The sequence below is a fragment of the Macaca mulatta genome, chromosome 1, assembly GCF_049350105.2.
Source record: "Macaca mulatta isolate MMU2019108-1 chromosome 1, T2T-MMU8v2.0, whole genome shotgun sequence".
NCBI classification, from domain to species: domain Eukaryota; kingdom Metazoa; phylum Chordata; class Mammalia; order Primates; family Cercopithecidae; genus Macaca; species Macaca mulatta.
The window spans coordinates 38,445,954-38,466,979 of NC_133406.1; the positions used below are offsets into that span (position 1 = coordinate 38,445,954).

Sequence of the window (21,026 nt, forward strand, 5' to 3'; positions counted from 1 at the left end):
AAGTCACTGGGGAAGCAAATGCCTTCTGTTGCCTCAAATAGGCAAAAAGGCCCATGGGCTAGAACCACCAGGCTTCTCTGCCCTAGGCACCTGCTCTCTGGGCTGAGGACTGGTATTGGTGGGCAGTGTACCACCAGTAGACTTGGCCACCACCATAGGTGTGACTGATGGACATGAGAGGAAGGAGTTCTTTCAAATCACCCATGCACATAGAAAGTGGAATGATTGACAATGGAGATTTGGAAGGGCGAGGGGGGTGGATGATGAGAAATTATTTAATGGGTACAATGTGTGTTACTTGGGTGATGGATACCTTAAAGCCCCAACTTGACCATTACACAGTCTATGCTATAATAAAATTGCACGTTTACATCGTAAACTTACACAAATTAAAAAATTTAAAAATCATATGGCTGGGAGTGGTGGCTTACGCCTGTAATCCTAGCACATTGGGAGGCCAAGGCAGGCAGATCACTTGAGGTCAGGAGTTTGAAACCAGCTTGGCCATCATGGTGAAACCCCATCTCTACTAAAAATACAAAAAATTAGTTGGGCATGGTGGTGCACGCCTGTGATCCCAGCTACTCGGGAGACCGAGACAGGAGAATCGCTTGAACCCAGGAGGCGGAGGTTGCAGTGAGCTGAGATCATGCCACTGCACTCCAACCTGGGTGATGGAGTGAGACTCCCTCTCAAAAAAAAAAAAAAAAAAAAAATTCCATGTGTTAATTGTTCAAATATTGATTGATGGCCTACTATGTGCCAGGCACTTTGCGGGATATGGCAGCAAACAAGACAGACATAGTCTCTGCTTCCATGAAAATTTAATCCAGAAAGTCTCATCATTTATGGGAAAGATTGGGGGTGAGGGTAAGAGGCAGAAGATGAAAGAGGAAAGGAAGAGGGAGGTAAAGGGTGATATTTTTGGAAGTAAAAAAGCTTATATATTACCTACATGTGATTCTCAAAGAGCTCTCCAATAATATGGAATAATATTCCTTAAACATATTGTCTCCTATGACAATCTCACTATTTGTGGTAGGTGAAGAAAATATCCCCATTTAAAGATGAGGTCTAGATTTTTCTCTAGGCCTAGAGAGTGACCACATTCAACATAAGGAGCAACCTGAAGGAGACTGCAGATCTTCCGGCCCTCGGTCCAGGGCTGTTCCACAATGTCACTGCACCTCTGGGTGTGAAGACTTGTCACTTTGGTAATTGGAGGGACAGGAAATAAAACAAGTAAGTTATAAAGGCAAGGGAAGGTCACTTGGTGCTGGCTGTTCTCTTTTGACTTCTTAGAGTGCGTCCTTCTCTGTTCTGTTCTGTGTCCTTGAGGCTGACTGCTAGACTGCATCACCTAGATTCTCTTGCAAACTGATTTGTGCTTGGGTTCACACAATGGGAGACACTGAAGGGAGAGAGGTCAGAGAGCAGGGAGGAAAGAGAGGCTGGGATACATCTTTCTTGCTCCTTCCCCACTTTCGGTAATGTCTTTGGCAGTAGCTGTGTTCTTCTGTAATGCTGTCTTTCCTAAATAACCCGTTCTTCATGGTTCTAGCTCCCATTGGGCTTCAGTAACAGTATTTGCTGTTTTTCTGTCTTAAGCCCTAGGGGTGATAATGGCTTCCCATAGTTGTTAGCCTGCGGGTGCCCATCATCCTTGCTTGTTCCTTTAACCTTGACCATATCTCTGCAAGGAGTCCCATTAAGGTCTCCTCACATGACCCATCTGGCTTGAAGGCTGTTTCCTGCTAGGACCCTAACTGAACATTCCTGGGCTTTGAGGGACACTGGCTGGGAAAGGATGAGATTATGAAAAAAGACCTGGTCTACTTGGTATTTATGCCTAGTGCTAGCCCTGAATGGGAGCTATATACCAGTAATACATGGGGAAACACAGGAGGAGATACTGAAGTGTTGTGGGCATACTCCAGGAAATGTCAACATAACTCCAATATCACTTTCAGTGTGTTGCTTTCATCGACCCCATAGCCTGCAGTTGACTCCTCCTTCCTTTGTGCTCCCGTAGCTCCTGTTCACAGTTCTATAATTTTCCATTTACAAAAATCTTCCCTTTGAGGCTCTCCTTAAAGACAGAAAGAGATAGCTTCATTTTCTTCTTATTTCTCTGGTACTACCTAGTGCCCAACAGGCACTTAGTAAATGTTTGCTGGGTGAATTTATGTTCAGAGGTAATATCCCTAAGAAATCACAGTTATTTGACTCGGAGCCGTAGAAAGCTTGGGCAGTAATAATGACTGCAAATTCAAAACTGTGGCTTACTGTAGTTGCAGGATTTGTATTAAAAAGGTGTTTTGTGCTTTTACAACTCATCTTGTTCTTCATTTCAGCCTGCGTGAAACTGTGAATTGGTGATATGGGTGGGTGTAATCAGACTGGGGGCTGGCATGAGATTTCTCATTCATAGCCATATGTGGTTTGTGTGTTTCATCTTGACATAACCAAGGTCAGTCTCTTGATATTACTCATAATTTCATGGCTGTATCAATCTGCTATATCAATCTACTTCATGAATGGTGGAGTCCTTCACAGGCGAGGTCTGATGATGGATAAGCTCCCTAGGCTGCCAACTGGGCTAGTGTTAAAAAACAGACTTGCATATTATCTGCTTAGAAGTGACCTTGAGTTCAAAGAGTTAACATGAGAAAATATGGGCGTTTTCTACAGACTTTATTAGATAGACTTCAGTCTGTTTCCATGGAGCTGTTGCCAAGGTACAGGCCATAGAAATTTCTCCAAGACAATGTTTCACTCCCTTAAGGCCCTCTTCTTAATTGGCATTGAATCTATCTAAATTTGAGAAATTCAACTAATTTGTAAATTTTTCTTTTGACTAGTTGAAATAGCTGCCTATCCTCACTTGACCGGAATCCTCCTACCCCACAGTATTGCTAAGAACTGGAGGGAAGGAACCTAAGTTAAAGATCGAACACATGACTATTTGAACACTTATTTTAGGGAACTCAAATTGAAACAGATGACAAAGGATGTTTTTTCTGATGTCTGAATTTATATTTATTGGGGAAAATCTTTGAAGAGTATACATATTAAGTCACATTTTGTTATAACTTCAAAGGATCATTTTAGAAGACTAAAATTTATAGAATTGGGATTTTCAGGGAGACATGAGACATATAGTCATCATTGTGTACAGAGAGTACTGAGGGAAAAACGACAGCAGAGCTCATTCATTCGTTTTCCAAAACTCCACATGGTCCTACAGGGCTCACTTCCTTACTCCGTTCACATCTCTGCTCAAATGCCACCTGCTCTGGTCCCTCTATCGAAAAGATCAGGCCTCCTCTCCACTCTCTCTTTTCTCTGCTTTACTTTTCTTCATAACCTTTATCTCCACCTGACCTTGTATTATATATGCATTTATTGGCGATCTCCTGTCTAGAAATTAGCTCAGAGGGCTGGGACTTTCATGTGTTCCAGCAGCTAGGACTGTGCTTCCAGCAACTAGGACTGTGCTTACTGGACATTCAGAAAAGAATAAACCTATATGAAGTGAGACACTGGCAACCTTCAAAAGGGTAGCCTTAGAAAAGTAGCTCACAAGCCATACTTGTCACAGTCGCCACTTTTATGCTCTCAGTAAATTCCTGTAGTTAGACAAGTCATTAGAAGAGGGGACTAATGGTTCTTGCTGCACATAGAACCATCCATAAACATGGTCTGAGATGTGTCCAAAGGTCCCCTTAACTAAAAACATCGCCACCTACTTCTCCCCTCATTCCCACGATGCTCGAAATTCCAAAGAGTAGTTCCCAGGAATCATCATCATTTTGACCTTATTAAGGCATTGGACTGCTTGAGAGAGCCAGCAAATAATCAGACTGTGTTGACCTGGTTATCCAATCAGGACTCACGGCCACCTGTGTGTAGGAAGGTCTGGAGCCTGTGGCCCCAGGGACTGGGCAATCAGAGGCAGTGAGTCATCCTTGACACAAGGGGGCGGGAGAGAGCAGTGATAATCCAGGGGCTGGAAGCCTGAGACAGCCTGGCCTAGGAGGCGCCCCCTACACTAGGGAGAGTTGGGTAGTCTTAAGGTAGAGGGACTTCCCATGGAGAGATCACAGTGTGATTCCTGGTTCCTTCACTTACGGATTCTAAGGATGATCTTGGGCAATTAATATCTCTGCACCTGTTTTCTTTTCTTTTTCTTTGTTTTGAGATGGAGTTTTGCTCTTTTTGCCCAGGCTGGAGTACAACGGCACGATCTCGGCTCACTGCAACCTCCGCCTCTGGGGTTCAAGCGATTCTCCTGCCTCAGCCTCCCGAGTAGCTGGGATTACAGGCATGCGCCACCACACCCAGCTAATTTTTTGTAATTTTAGTAGAGACAGGATTTCTCCATGTTGGCCAGGCTGGTCTTGAATTCCTGACCTCAGGTGATCCGCCCGCCTTGGCCTCCCAAAGTGCTGGGATTACAGGTGTGAGCCACCATACCTGGCCTCTCTGCACCTATTTTCTATCTGTGGGTTGGAATTATAAGACCTACCTCAAAGGTTTGTTAGAAGAATAAGTGAAACCCGTGTTTATTAAGGACTTAGAATGGTACCTAACACGAGGTACGTGCTCAAGAAACAAATGCAGTTGTGATGACGATGATTAAGATGCTGCTGCCCTTTATGCCTCATTGAAAGCCCATCTGATCTGCCACCTTCTCCTTGGAACATTTCCCAGTGGATCCCTTCTCATGGGACCACGGTCTCTCTTCTCCGACTGGCTGGAGCACTCCATTGGTATTCTTTTCTGGCACTTGCTGCTTGTTGCTGTGTGTGGTGGCATTGCATTTATTTGTTATGTGCTTTAGCTCCCCAGTAATACTGTAAGTTCCTGGAGGAAAGGGCTGGTATCTGATTTGTTCTTCTCTTCTTAACATTGACTTGAATTCCTTGTACATAATAGACACTAAATAGATAAGAATTACCCACATGAGGCTGGGTGCAGTGGCTCACGCCTGTAATCCCAACACTTTGGGAGGCTGAGGCGGGTGGATCACCTGAGGTCAGGAGTTCAAGACCAGCCTGACCAACATGGTGAAACCCCGTCTCTACTAAAAATACAAAAATAAGCTGAGTGTGGTAGTGGGCGCCTATAATCCCAACTACTCAGGAGGCTGAGGCAGGAGAATCGCTTGAACCCGGGAGGCGGAGGTTGCAGTGAGCCAAGATCATACCATTGCACTCCAGCCTGGGTGTCACAGTGAGACTCTGTCTCAAAAAAAAAAAAAAAAAAAGAAAGAAAGAAAGAAAAGAAAGAAAGGAAAAAAAATTGCCCTCATGGATGAATGTGTGAAAACACTTTATCAATTATTTTACAATCCAGTGATTTTCACATTCTTTTGTAAGAATGGCCCAACTGGTTAACGGACAGGTTAAAGGAAACATGATTTAGAACTATCAAGTAGCCATTGCACCTGGCCTAAGAGCTGTTTGATTGTGTTGTTCTGGTTCTCCAGCACTATCTGTCAGAAGCTGATGAGACAGGGCAGGAGATGCCCTTTGAGAAGTAGCTTGACTGGCTTAGACAGAAGACCAAATTCTAAATTGTATATTTCAGCTTAATAAGTGAGTTGGTGCTGACGATCTGTTCATCGAAAGGGAGAGAGAGACTTAATTTCAAAATTATTAGGGCAAGAAAAGAGAAATGGAAGATTAGATCAAATGATATGAAATTACCATTTTTGTAGGTCAAATATTGGCCTTTCCAAATGATTCGAAATCTGATTATCTCTGCCACAAATCCTGGTTGGATATAAATTATCACAAGGTTTAATGTACTATGAGAGAGAGGGTACCTGGACTTTTCCTCATCTTTTCTGTTGTGAGTTATTGACTGAACATGTGTCAATCAACTTCCCACCACAGCAGAGGTAACATTTTAAAAGCCCAGCCAGGAGCAAGCATGACTTGTTCCTGTGGAGGCACCAGATGGGTAACTGGGCCCATGGCAAATGAAGAGGAGAAGGCTGTGATGTCCTGGATCAGAGCCACGCTGGGCTGAACCAGTGGTGGATGGGTGTGACTGACAGAGCGAGTCCAGCCTTTCGGGGCCTGGACTTTGAAGTCAAGGCTGGCTGGTGGAGAACAACTGTTTCAAAACCAAGAATCAGAATTAGATTGAAGTTGAAAAAAAAAAAAAAAAGGAAAGACACAGCCAGGCACTGTGCCTCATACCTGTAATCCCAGCACTTTGGGAGGTCAAGGCAGGGGGAATCATGAGGCAGGAGTTCAAGACCAGCCTGGCCAACATGGTGAAACCACATCTCTACTAAAAATACAAAAAAATTAGCTGGGTGTAGTAGCAGACACCTGTAATCCCAGCTACTTGGGAGGCTGAGGCAGAAGAATCGCTTGAACCTGGGAGGCAGAGGTTGCAGTGAGCAGAAATCGTGCCACTGCACTCCAGCCCGGGTGACAGAGTGAGACTCTGTCTCAAAAAAAAAAAAAAATATTTAAGACACAATACTTACTTGGATAGTATTTTCAACAGATCGTATTTCTCTCTATCTACCTCTTTTAACTTCAGATAATGTAAATTCTTATGAAAATTACATTTTTGTCAGAAGGCAAAGTTGCATGAATTGTAAATATTATGTTTGGAGATGATGCTGGTGATACTTACCTGCAATAAATCCTGCTATTGGGCACTAATGCCCCAAGTTGTTAATACTGGAGGGTTTTTTGCTTGTTGGCATCTACCAGGAATGTAGACCCCAGAGATCATAAAAATAGAAAACCCAGATTCCAGGGGGTGTTCTACACCAACCCAGCTTAGCTCAGCAACACAGCATCTTTTTTTTCTTCCTGCTTTTTTCTCCTTTCCACATTCTCTGCCTGGAGTCTGCTCTCTGTGGGTTTTTTTTTTTCCCATGAATAACTGTGGAAGTGATTCCTCCCTCTTTCTTTTCCCCTCACTCCCTCAACTCCAGCCACAAGCCTTTGTGCTGCTCCTGGAATATGCCAGGCATGTTCTTTCCTGGGGCCTTGGCATGGCCCTTCTTGCCCAGACTGCTGTCCCCAGATACCTGCCTGTCTCCCCAACTCCTTGCAGGCACTTGCTCAGAATTCAGCTTTGTGGGAGACCTTCCTTAACAGGCCTTCCTTTTTTAAATAGTGTTGCCCATTCCTCTTTGCAGTTTTATTTTTCTCCACTGTATTTTAAAAAAATTATATATTTTATTTTGTAGTCTGTCTTCTCCCCTTCCCCCCACTAGGGTATAGACTCCGTGAGGGCAGACATTTTTATCTGTTTGGTCTGGTACAAGCTTAGGGCCTAGAAGAGTGGCTGTCACAGAAAAAGCACTGGATATACAAATGAATATTAAGGAAGTGTGAGAACTAATATTCACAACTTGTTCCTCCTTTTGGGGCCTCCTCCTTTAGACAGTTGCATTCCTCCAGAGTAGCCACAAAACTTTCCAGATGTGAAAAAATAGAGCTATTTCAAAATCAATTGCAGATTTGCATATATATATATAGTATATATAGAGTACTTTTTGCAGATCCTAGATTGCAGTTCAACTCTCCATTCACCAGCCTTCCCTTGAATCAAAAATAATTTTTTTTTTGAAATGGAGAAAAAAAAAATTTGCTCTTGTTGCCCAGGCTAGAGTGCAGTGGCACGATCTCGGCTCACCGCAACCTCTGCCTCCTAGGTTCAAGCGATTCTTCTGCCTCACCTCCTGAGTAGCTGGGATTACAGGCATGCGCCACCACACCCAGCTAATTTTGTATTTTTAGTAGAGGCGGGGTTTCTGCATGTTGGTCAGGCTGGTCTTGAACTACCGACCTCAGGTGATCCGCCTGCTTCAGCCTCTGAAATTGCTGGGATTACAGTGTGAGCCACTGCGCCCAGCCAAATCAAAAATATTTTTTAGGGGCTGGGCACAGTGGCTCACGCCTGTAATCCCAGCACTTTGAGAGGCTGAGGCGGGTGGATCACGAGGTCAGGAGATCGAGACCATCCTGGTTAACATAGTGAAACCCCGTCTCTACCAAAAATACAAAAAAATTAGCCGGGTGTGGTGGCAGGCGCCTGTAGTCCCAGCTATTCGGGAAGCTGAGGCAGGAGAATGGCGTGAACCTGGGAGGCGGAAGTTGCAGTGAGCCGAGATCGCGCCACTGCACTCCAGCCTGCGCAACAGAGCGAGACTCCGTCTCAAAACAAAAACAAAAACAAAAAAAACCATATATATATGTGTGTGTGTGTGTGTGTGTGTGTGTGTGTGTGTGTATATATATATATATTTTAGACCAGGTGCAGTGGCTCACACATGTAATCCCAGCACTTTGGGAGACCAAGGCAGGTAGATCACCTGAGGTCAGGAGTTCAAGACCAGCCTGACCAACATGGCGAAGCCCCGTCTATACTAAAAAAAATACAAAAATTAACCGGGCATGATGGTGGGCGCCTGTAATCCCAGCTACTTGGGAGGCTGGGGCAGGGAAAATTGCTTGAACCAGGGAGGCAGAGGTTGCAGTGAGCCGAGATCAGGCCACCGCACTCCAGCCTGGGCGACAGAGCGAGACTATGTCTCAAAAAAGATCCAGGTTAAATAGATTCATACTCATTTCAGCATATTTCATTATTCCAAACCACAGAAATGAAGTGTTTTACCAACAATTTAATTCACCAAATATTTACCAAGCTACTACCATGTGCCAAGCTCCCTGTGCTAAGCTTTGCAGGAAATACAAAGGAAAAAAGCTAAGTCCCTGTTCTTAAGTGCTTTAAGATTGAGAAGCAGATAGAAGGTAGTAAGCAGAGGGAAACAGAAGGCAGAATCTGGTAGCTATTGGTTTTACAACAGAACTCATGCTCTGATGCAATCTCTGGTTCTTGTTTGCATAAGAACCAACACTTTTATGAAGAGGCTCTCATGACCACCCCAGAGGCTTCCACTGTCTTCCCTCCCAACCCAAGCCCCTACCCACCACAGGAAGGGAAGAGGGAAGTAAAAGGTCAAAGCAATACAGAGGGACATTGGGACCTTATGCTGCCCCAGCCTGTGGGAGGCCAGCCTCCATCCCGTTCAGTATTGTAGCTAACATGCAGGATAACACCTGCAAGGGAGGAGCCCATGGGGCGGGGATACCTACTCTGAACCTTACCAAACTGCTACACCCCAGCTCCAGCAACAGGGAGAAAGAAGTGCTAACAATGATTTTACAGAACAGGTACAATCAGTTGCTGGGCGTGGTGGCTCATGTCTCTAATCCCAGCACTTTGGGAGGCCACAGTGGGAGGATCACTTAAGGCCAGGAATTTAAGACCAGCCTGGGCAACATGGACCCTATCTCTATTAAAAAGAAGTGGTGACATGTGCTTGTAGTCCCAGCTACTCAGGAGGCTGAGGTGAGAGGACCACTTCAGCCCAGGAATTCAAGGCTCCAGTGAGCTGTGATCATGCCGCTGCACTCCAGCTTGGGCAACAGAGCAAAACCCTGTCTCACACACACACGCACACACATACAATAACTAGTACAATCAGTTGCTCTGGGAGACACCTCTCAGGGCCTCCTGTTTCTCCTAGTAGGCAAGGTAAGGGTACCCTGGCCTTGGGGTGGTCAATTCTAAAAGATAACCTGCACGTTATGAGTTATTTCATAAGCAGTTTTAGAGAGAAGAAAAATATAAACCAACTTGCTTGCACAGAAGCTAACCCAACTATTTAACTATTTTGTGAGCTGATTTTGTTGTTGTTGTTGTTGTCATCTGATCTTTTTTCTTTTTTTCTTTTTTTTGGGACAGAGTCTCTCTCTGTTGCCCTGGCTGGAGTGCAGTGGCACGATCTCGGGTCACTGCAAGCTCCGCCTCCCGGGTTCACACCATTCTTCTGCCCTCAGCCTCCTGAGTAGTTGGGACTACAGGCACCCGCCACAATGCCTGGCTAATTTTTTTGTATTTTTAGTAGAGACGGGGTTTCACCGTGTAGTTGGGACTACAGGCACCCGCCACAATGCCTGGCTAATTTTTTTGTATTTTTAGTAGAGACGGGGTTTCACCGTGTTAGCCAGGATGGTCTCGATCTCCTGACCTCGTGATCCGCCCGCCTCAGCCTCCCAAAATGCTGCGATTACAGGCATGAGCCACCGCGCCCGGCCTGATCTTTTTTCTTAACTATATGCTTATAAATGAGGAGGAAGGAATGAATATCATTAAGTGGTATTCACCCTTGCAAGGTTCTCTATAGTGGCAAGGGCCGTGTTAGAAGATCCGAATGTAGGGGAGGTCCTAAAGGTGATGGCAGCAGCAGGTTGAGCAATCTGGAAAGACTTTGGGGAAGTGTTGTGTAGTACAGCTGTTAGACACAGGCAAGAGAAGCCTGCGGATATGGCCCCACATTCAGAGAGCCCCACTCTGGCCCTCTACTACCTACATCCCTCCCCACAGAGCAAGGAATACGTGAGGCTGAGGAGAGGTGGTCACCCTGTGTCTGGGCCCCTCCACTCTAGACCAGACTCCAGGCACCCAGGAACCTAGAGTTCCCCACTCAGCTAACTCAGAGCTGATGAGGTTTACACAACAAACTCTCACTTGGCCCATCCTCCTAAGGGTGGACTGGCTGCTCTTGAGGGCCCTGCTAGGCCCGAGGGGTGGCCAAGAGGTAGGAGGATCACTTAAGTCCAGGACAAGTTCAGACAAGAGGCAGTTTGTGGCCTGAGCCTGAATAAAAAAGTGGAGGTGTTTAATTGTGGGAGGCCCTTGGCAGTGCTGGAAGGAGCAAGAAACAGGAAAAAGAAGAGGTGAGTCACAGGCTGAGGGCTAGGGACTGGCGGGAGAAACCAGCTTTCTCTGTGCCGCCCCATTCAGGCCCAGAATTTCACACAGAGTGAGATTTTTTAATTTGAACTTGGCCTTCAAAGCCATACAAAGGGCAGTCTCTCAAGGTGGGGGGATAGAACATATTTCACAGTTTGTTAGATTGATTTATTCCTTTTAAATATCTGGATCTCTGGTATGTGAGCCTCCATCTGTCATCTCGACTCAGCCATGAAATTTTAGGGATGATCCTGGAAATGTTTTTGGAGATGGGTTTTGAGGACTGGGAAGGATTTAGATGGGTTAGAATAGCAGGAGATAACGGGACAAAACGCTTGGACATGGGCATCTGCAGACACCAGCAGGCAGAGTAGGGGAAGAAAGCCATTGCGGCTGCATGCCTTCTATTTGCCAGCTTTCGTGCGTGGCATAGGGTGCTTAGCTTTCTCAGCCCGGGCTCCACCTCCCAGGCACTGCCTCTCCCCAAGACGCCTGACACTGTGCTCCAGCCTTCCTAGGCCATCTGGTTCCCATGCACGCCCCGCCTTCTCGCGCCTCCTGCTTGCACATGTGGTCTCTGCCCTGCTCCCCCTGCCCTCCCTCCTGTATCCCCTCCCAGCTCCTCTGCCTGGTCACCTCCTACCTGTCCCTGAGACCTCCCTAAGACGTCACCTTCTCTGGAAGTCTCTCCTGAAGGCCCACACCAGCTTGGATCCCATACCACCACCCATAATGCTACCTTGAAACCACTTTGTCAGGCCCTAAGCTTCTTGGACAAGCTGAGAGAAGTTCGGCGTGGCAGCAGCAGAGAGGACCAAGCAGTTTTGTTTCATTTTGGTTTACTTTTAACCCTTATTACAATCCTTGTAACTAGTAAGAAGAAAAAGTGGAAAAAGAATGAGAAAATGGTTAACAGAGGTGGTTTGACATAATAGGAAAAGCACTGTGCTTAAAAAAAAAAAAAAAAAATTCGGCTGGCCACAGTGGTTCACGCCTGTAATCCCAGCACTTTGGGAGGCCGAGGTGGGCAGATCATGAGGTCAGGAGTTCGAGACCAGCTTGACCAACATGGTAAACCCTGTTTTTACTAAAACTACAAAAATTAGCTGGGCATGGTGGTGCGTACCTGTAATCCCAGCTACTCAGTAGGCTGAGGCAGGAGAAACACTTGAACCCAGGAGGCAGAGGTTGCAGTAAGCCAACTTCACGCCACTGCACTCCAGCCTGGGTGACAGAGTGAGGCTCCGTCTCAAATAAATAAATAGGCTGGGCGTGGTGGCTCACACCTGTAATCCCAGCACTTTGGGAGGCCAAGGCGGGCGGATCACGAGGTCAGGAGTTTGAGACTAGCCTGGTCAATATGGTGAAACCCCATCTCTACTTTAAAAATATACAAAAATTAGCTGGGCATGGTGGCACGTGCCTGTAGTCCCAGCTACTCAGGAGGCTGAGGCAGGAGAATCACTTGAACCTGGGAGGCGGAGGTTGTAGTGAGCCGAGATCACACCACTGCACTCCAGCCTGGGCGACAGAGTGAGATTCTGTCTCAAAAAAATAAAAAATAAATAAAAAGTAAATAAAATAAATAGGCCAGGCGTGGTGGCTCACCTTGTAATCCCAGCACTTTGGGAGGCCAAGGTGGGTGGATCACGAGGTCAGGAGTTCAAGATCAGCCTGGCCAAGACGTTGAAACCCCGTCTCTACTAAAAATACAAAAAAAATTAGCCGGGCATGGTGGCGGGCGCCTGTAATCCCAGCTACTCTGGAGGCTGGGGCAGAGAATTGCTTCAACCCGGTAGGCAGAGGTTGCAGTGAGCTGAGATTGCGCCACTGCACTCCAGCCAGGGCGACAGAGTGAGACTCTGTCTCAAAAGCATAAATAAATTAAATTAGGTGAATAAATAAATTTCGACTGGGCGCGGTGGCTCATGCCTATAATCCCAGCACTTTGGGAGGCCGAGGTTGGCAGATCATGAGGTCAGGAGTTCGAGACCAGCCTAGCCAACATGATGAAACACCGTCTCTACTAAAACTACAAAAAATTAGTCAGGCGTGGTGGTATGTGCCCGTAATCTCAGCTACGTGGGAGGCTGAAGCAGGATAATCACTTGAACCCAGGAGGCGGAGGTTGCAGTAAACAGAGATCGTGCCATTGCACTCCAGCCCGGGCGACAGAGCAAGACTCCGTCTCAAAATAAATAAATAAATAAAAATAAAACATTCTCAGGAACCCGGAGTCCATAGGAGAGTTCTTGTTCTGAATGACCTGGTGTATGCATGCATGTGTTTGTGTGCCTGTGTGTATATGCCCACATGTGCACACACACAGGTGGAGTGGGGGTCCTCATTTATTCACCAGAGGATTCTTCGGTAAAAGAAGAGGTCTGCGTTATCAGGGTTTTCAAGCCTTCAGAGTTCTCGAGGGTTCCCGCAGGGACAGCTCCCCCTGTATCCCCAGTGAGTGTTCTTCCCCCTTCCCCCTACAACCAGAGCAGCACTCTATATTTTGTCTACAAGTTGAGATTACCTATAAAATTCCATCCTGCATTTGCAAACTTGAACAAGAAAGGCTCCAAGTCACTGGGCTGGAGCTCTGTTCTTGTCCAGGCCCTGGTTCCTGGGTTCTATGGTTCTGTAAGCGAAAATGGCAGCTGGGGCCTGGAGGCCTGGGTATAGCTGAGTAGGGAGCACTCGTGTGGGGCTAAATGAATGCAGTTGAAGAATCTGGATAGTCTGGGACCCTACATGTCTTCCTTCTTTGCTTCCTTCCCAGGGACGCACTCTCTGAGATATTTTCGCCTGGGCATTTCGGATCCTGGCCATGGGGTCCCTGAATTTATTTCAGTTGGGTATGTGGACTCACAGCCTATCACCACATATGACAGTGTCACTCGGCAGAAGGAGCCGCGGGCCCGATGGATGGCAGAGAACCTCGCGCCTGATCACTGGGAGAGGTACACTCAGCTGCTGAGGGGCTGGCAGCAGACGTTCAAGGTGGAACTGAAGCGCCTGCAGAGGCACTACAATCACTCAGGTGTGCATGCGGCAGAGATGGACGCTTCCCCCACCCTGCAGAGGGCCCTGGGCTGACCTCCAATGACCAATGCTGACTTGCACCTGCTGTGGCTTTCGGCAAAACCTGGGAAATCCAGTTGGTGGAGTTTAGGGACTCCCATCTGCCTGTGCATCTTCTGAACTGTCCCTCTCTCCCCCAGGATCACTCTGTCATTTGTCCTACCCACTCTTCCCCATCTCTGTATTCATATCCACATCCCATTTCCACTCAGGCTTCTGATATGCATCTCCTTTCCCATTCTAAATTTGCCTATTCTGTATCTCACTTCCTGGTAGCCAGGCCTAGTGACTTGCTTATGCGTAATGACAGTAACTTTCCCAGGGGTATTTCTGGCTCCTCTATCTCTCTCCCTCCTCCACTGTACTCAGAATAGCCACAAAGCTTATCAGTCATTCCCATTACAGGATAATTCCCCAAGGTGGGAATTAGCACACTCCTTTGACAGGCAGTATATACTTCACAGATACCTGCTGTCAGGTGGGCTTCCATAAGAGGGACCTCCTGGGGACTCAGTGATGCCACAGCAGGCCTGGAGGGTGACATACTGTAGACCAGAGGATGCTTCCAGCCATGCCCCCACTCCCAGCACTTGAGAGTCCACCTCTGTCCCTGTGTGGACCCCCCTGGGCTTGCATGTGTGTTCCAGGGTCTCACACTTACCAGAGAATGATTGGCTGTGAGCTGCTGGAGGATGGAAGCACCACAGGATTTCTGCAGTATGCATATGACGGGCAGGATTTCCTGATCTTCAATAAAGACAGCCTCTCCTGGCTGGCTGTAGATAATGTGGCTCACACCGTCAAGCGGGCATGGGAGGCCAATCAGCATGAGTTGCGATATCAAAAGAATTGGCTGGAAAAAGAATGTATTGCCTGGCTAAAGAGATTCCTGGAGTATGGAAACGACACCCTACAAAGAACAGGTAAAGAGAAAGAGAAGGTCTCATTCCCACATTGCCTGAACAACTGTTTCCATACGTAACTCTTTTAATCTAGGTTAGATCGACTGTATCCTGAAAGCCATCTCTTTAGTTGGCCTATTGTGATATTGGCTAGAGCCCCCATGAGAACTTTCCCTGGTTACTTTTGAGCAGCATCTTGACAAGATTTGACAGTTCCCCTTGTCTTGACAGAGTGGAGTACCTCCAAGGGCACCTTGTTTTGGGGGGGTCTATTGAGGCAAATTCTTCCGTCAGTGATAAGCTGGGAAATTCTTTAGGCGATAGAACAAGTCTTACAAACTGTTTAGTTAACAAAGGGCTCACACACCACCAGTAGGAGTAAAAATCTGGATTTACCAGGACAAACAAAGGGTCTCTGCTTTACTAAAGGATTAATGAGGTTGGGCATGGTGGCTCACGCCTGTAATCCTAGCACTTTGGGAGGCTGAGGCAGGAGGATTGCTTGAGGCCAGGAGTTTAAGACTGGCCTGGGTAACATTGTGAGACCCAATCTCTATTAGAAAAAAAAAAAAAAAAGCTGAGCATGGGGCACATGCCTGTAGTCCCAGATACTTGGGAGGCTGAGGTGGGAGGATCTCTTGAGCCTGGAAGGTCAAGGCTGCGGTGAGCCATGATCATGATCAGCCGAGGTCACAGAGCAAGATGCTATTAAAAAAAAAAAAAAAAAAAGTACTAATGATAAGATTCCTTTCAGCAAAGAATTCCTCTTACACCTTAAAGATATGATTCAGTTGGTCAACTTTTAGTTCATACAGAACTTTCCATGTATGATCTTGTTATTCAAAATTAATCATGTCTGTATGACACTCCAGGAAAGTCCTAGATAAAATGTGTATGGGAAGAGTATGGGAAGCTCCCCTCTCCAGGCCTCTATCTACATTCAGTGTCCTAATGGATTTTCAACCTTTTGGTCAAAACACGCTCCTAAAAAAACAAACAAAAAAAAAAAAAGAAAAAGCACTCCTAGAAAAGGATATTGGATTCATTTCTTACAGGCCCTGTCAAAAAGCTCAGTCCCTCCTAGTAGCATTTATTTTACTTTTAATGTTGGAAAGCCTTCTTCTGCTACCAAATATCATGCCTTGGTAAAGAGACAAGGAAAGCATTGTTGGAGTAAAGGCTCTTCTCCGTATTGGATTGGCCGATGATAAGGGAGTCAGGAGGCAAGTCAGAGATGAGCGGGAAGCAGTCCCCCCAGATAGTGTCTTTGGTCTCAGTATGGCTGCATGACCCAATTTCAGCAAGAAACATTAAGGACAGGATTCTATGGCAAATTAACAGAGTAGTCACCAGGAAGCAAGGCCACACGTGGATACTTCTTTGGTGTCACTGCTGGAGCCCTTCTATGATATCAGTTTCTTTGAAGGCACAACCATGGCACGATCTACTACCTATGTTTGTGCCTGATGGCAGTCATCAAAATGCCAGCCCAAGTACACAAGGCAATTCGGAGCCAAAACTGAGTAGGGATAGCTGTGTTATTTACGTGCACTAAACACAGAGCTGAGAAGAAGGAGTTCTAATCTCCAGTCCATTACTGACTTACTTATAGGGAACAGTCACTTACACATTTTGTGGGTCAGTTTTCCTTGACACATAAAGGTATTTCAAAGGTTACTAGTAAACAACCCCAGCACACTTTCCAAACAGTCAAAGCTGTATGACTTTCCCCCCTTAGAGGATGGAGCATGGCCCAACTCCACATTCTTCACTACCTATCACCTTGCCATTGTGGCAGGTACACATAAATAAGTTTGTTGTTGATGAACCTGAGTTCTGGGTCATTCTTAGCTTTAGAAGTTTTCTGCAATAAAGAAAAATTAGGAAAGCCAGTTGCCAAGTTCTAATATTATACGCTTAGTACATAAGGCACTTTGATTTAACTTTAGCTTCTTTTTCCTAGAGCCCCCACTGGTCAGAGTGAATCGCAAAGAAACTTTCCCAGGGGTTACAACTCTCTTCTGCAAAGCTTATAGCTTTTACCCCCCAGAAATTTACATGACATGGATGAAAAACGGCGAAGAAATTGTCCAAGAAATGGATTATGGAGACATTCTTCCCAGTGGGGATGGAACCTATCAGACGTGGGCATCAGTTGAGCTTGATCCTAAGAGCAGCAACCTTTACTCCTGCCATGTGGAGCACTGCGGTGTCCATATGGTTCTTCAGGTCCCCCAGGGTAAGGATGGGGATCGTGGCTGTCTGGGGAGAGCCTAGAGAAAGGGGAGAGCAGGAAGCCATGCTCCCTGCCAGGGAGGAGAGGGGAGGATAGATCACTGCCTCACCCAGTGTGCCTTAGAATGGGTCTTTTAAATAAGTGGTTCTCACACTTTTTAGAACCAGGATGCCTTCACACTATTAAAAAAATTATTGAGGACCCCAAAGAACTTTTGTTGATGTGGGTTTTATAGCTATTGCTATTTACCACATTACAAATTAAAGATTTAAAAATTAAACACGAACGGGAGCAGTGGCTCACACCTGTGATCCCAGCACTATGGGAGGCTGAGGCAGGTGGATCACTTTAGGTCAGGAGTTTGAGACCAGCCTGGCCAACATGGTGAAACCCCATCTTTACTAAAAATACAAAAATTAACCAGGCGTGGTGGTGCACACCTGTAATCCCAGCTACTCCGGAGGCTGAGGCAGGAGAATTGCTTGAACCTGGGAGGTGGAGATTGCAGTGAGCCGAGATCGCACCACTGTATTCCAGCCTGTGTGAAGGGAGCGAGACTCCATCTCAAAAAAAAAAAAAAAAAAAAATCAAACACAATCCAGGCACAGTGGCTCACTCCTGGGCATGATGGCATGCACCTGTAGTCCCAGCTACTCAGGAGGCTAAGGTGGGAGGATCGCTTGAGCCCAGGAGGTCAAGGCTGCAGTGAGCTGTAATGGCACCACTGCACTTCCACCTGAACGACAGAGTGAGACCCTGTCTCAAAAAAAAAAAAAAAATTAACACAAGAAAACACAAGCACATATTCCATTAGCAGTCAGATTGATGAGTGAGAAGCAACAGTAAGGAAAATGGTGTTGGGTTTCCTGATGATCACAGGGACAAAAGTCCCAGAAAGTTAACACAGAAGGGACTTGTGAATTTTTTCTTATTTGCTTGCTTTCAGAATCAGAAACCATCCCTCTCGTAATGAAAGCTGTCTCTGGGTCCATTATCCTTGTCATTGTGCTGGCTGGAGTTGGTGTTCTAGTCTGGAGAAGAAGGCCCCGAGGTGAGAGGCACATGGAAGGGACCCAGGGGACTGCAGACTCTCCTGCGCCTCTCCAGAGTTTTATTTTCTGCACCTGCTGCTCCATGCTCCATTCAGAAATGGCTTGGCTGTCAGGCTGGGATCACAGAAGGATCCGGGACAACCCTCCCGCCACATAGGGGACACAAAGCATGGATAAAGCTTGCAGGGAGAGTGGTCTCTTTTCATAGGTGATGCCTGACATCAACAAAATAGTACAACATCTGTCCAGGGGAACTGCCCCCTAGAAGTTGGGTCAGAGAAGATATGGGGATCCTGATTTGTCTTTTTCCAAACCATCTTTTTATTATTGATTACTATTGACTTCTGAGGCAGTGCCCTTTGTTTCAAGACTTCAGTCGGTTTTCCCATTTTGACCACCATTCTTTCATCCCAAGCATATGAAAGTCCTTTTCCTTGTAAATTCATTTTTCAAAACATTAAATGTGTAAGAGTAGATACCTTCAGATAATGGGACTTAGAGTAAGGAAAAGAGGAGGAGAAGTAGGAGGTATATAGGCTCTTGATAATGTGGAATAACATAAATTCATTCAATAAGTATACATTATTGACCTGCTGTGCTCCAGGCACTGTACTGGTTGCTGGGATATAACAATGAACAAGACAGACAGGATCCGTGTTGTCATAGAGCTTACAACAGAGCCTGGTAAGGTTATCTCCTGCCTCTGGCTTCACTAATTGCTCAAATTGATCACAGGGTAGTACTGATGAGACCATGCTTTGAACCCAAAGTGGACCAGAAGGTTGGTTTTCCTTCATAGACATAGACCTCAACTCCAATTCAGGTGATAACTGTACAAAAGCATGTTGTTAGATCAAAGTAAAACCAACCCCTTTACTAGAAACTCAGCTCAGAGGCTGGGCATGGTGACTCACAACTTGTAATCCCAGCACTTTGGGAGGCTGAGGCAGGCAGATCACTTGAGGTCAGGAGTTTGAGATCAGCCTGGCCAACATGGAGAAACCCTGCCTCTATTGAAAATATATTTTTTAAAAAAATTAGCTGGGCATGGTGGCACATGCCTGTAATCTCAGCTACTCAGGAAGCTGAGAGGAGAATCGCTTGAACCCAGGGGGCGGAGGTTGCAGTGAACAAAGATTGCTCCATTGCACTCCAGCCTGGGCAATAAGAGCGAGACTCTGTCTCAAAAAAAAAAAAAAAAGAAAAGAAAAGAAAATCAGCTCAGAGAGTTAGTTAATGGGTCGTTAATGCTTTCTTTATAGATGAAGTACAGCACTAATCCTCATCCAATAAATGATAGTGAAACAAACAAAATTTTTCTTACAATGACATCTCTCTCAATAATTGAGTTCCTGCTTTTTATCTTATAGAGTTTACAGATTTGAGCTAAAGTTTGTCAAGTACTAAGAGAATCTTGACAAAGCAGGCTAAAACTGTCGATGCCTGTTTCTCAGATTTTGCTGAACACTGCATACTTTATTTTTGAGCTGTGAAGAAACATTCTTGTAATCTGACTAAAAACCTCTTTCTTTTCAGAGCAAAATGGAGCCATGTACCTTCCGACACCAGATCGATGATTGCAGATCCCTCTTTTCCAGTTCTCCTTCCTGTAGGAGCCATGTTCTCCTCTGTCCCCCATAGACTCAAACGCAGTGCTTGAAGCTCCTAACTACACCCACAACATGCACGAGGGAAATGGGATTGAGCATTTATGGCAGCAACATAGGAGCCACAAAATGTTCTTTGTTCTTTGGCTCCAGAAAGACTGTCAGATTTCAGCCTCTTTTGATGGACCGTTTTATCACAGTTGACTTTAAATACAGCTTGTCTCATGACACAACACTTCCCTACATTCCATTTGTCAATGATGATTTGCAACTAGTTGGAGATGCTCAAAGCAGGGAGATGCTCAAAGCAGGAAGGAATCTTTTCATCCAGAGCAGGAACTGTCTTCTGCAATGCCTTGGACTTGAGCCCCCAGCCTCCACTTGAACACCATATGAAGGGAACCTCAATACCTCATAAAATGGCCTTTCTCATTCATCTCCTCATGGGAACATTATTGTACAAGAGCTTTGAATATCATGGGCACCATGACTATGACCCTGCAGATAGGACTGGATCACCCCATGAGAGTAGCCAGCAGGTTTCTACAATGGCCTGGGAATGGACTGATTATTATTATATATTTTCTGGCCTGAGAGAAAGCCAGAGTCCCCTGCTATTAACAGCAGCCCTGCCTGGGAGCTTGGAATCTTGGTAATCTGCCCGATTGGATCTATGGAGGTAGTCTCACCCTTTTTTTCTTTTGTGGGAAATTAAGAGAAATAATTATCAGACATATCATCACCTCCAGTGGAACTACAGAGACCTGGACCCAGCTGCACTGTTTTAGTGTAAAAATAAACATTAAAAACTAAATAAACATTAAAAACAAATAACTGTGCTATTACCACAATTATGTTTTGGCTTTGAATTGTCTTTACTGAATATGGCCGGGTGCAGTGGCTCACGCCTGTAATCCCAACACTTTGAGAGGCCAAGGTGGGCAGATCACAAGGTCAGGAGATTGAGACCATCCTGGTCAACATGGTGAAACCCCGTCTCTACTAAAATACAGAAAATTAGCTGGGCATGGTGTTGTGTGCCTGTAGTCCCAGCTACTCAGGAGGCTGAGGCAGGGGAATTGCTTGAACCCGGGAGGGAGAGATTGCAGTGAGCCAAGATCGGGCCACTGCACTCCAGCCTGGCGACAGAGCAAGACTCTGTCTCAAAATAATAATAATAATAATAATAACAACAACAACAACAACAGTATGTTTGGTGTCAGGAGAGGCTCAATTCTCATTTCTGCCTTTCCCATGCTGACTCATGGTAGCTGGGCATGACTTGCCTTCCTGCATAGGCTTAGTCTTCATACATATGCACTGGGAATCAATAGAAGCCCATGGTGAGGATGAACAT

General features: G+C 45.8%; 1 protein-coding gene across 3 annotated transcripts in view; it reads left to right on the forward strand.

Moving 5' to 3' along the window:
- Window positions 1–20,520, forward strand: part of MR1 (major histocompatibility complex, class I-related) — a 31,753-nt gene extending 11,233 nt beyond the window's left edge. For 2 of the 3 annotated variants that reach the window (XM_078001069.1, XM_015122468.3), the window contains exons 2-6: window positions 13,571–13,831; window positions 14,520–14,795; window positions 16,738–17,013; window positions 17,957–18,061; window positions 19,599–20,520. In XM_078001069.1, coding sequence (XP_077857195.1) covers window positions 13,717–13,831; window positions 14,520–14,795; window positions 16,738–17,013; window positions 17,957–18,061; window positions 19,599–19,639 — 813 coding nt within the window. In that variant the 5' untranslated portion in view covers window positions 13,571–13,716 and the 3' untranslated portion in view covers window positions 19,640–20,520. Of the gene's footprint in view, window positions 1–1,042; window positions 1,243–13,570; window positions 13,832–14,519; window positions 14,796–16,737; window positions 17,014–17,956; window positions 18,062–19,598 lie in introns of all 3 variants that reach the window. The other variant, XM_078001071.1, reaches the window with a different exon arrangement.
- Window positions 20,521–21,026: the final 506 nt, after the last annotated feature.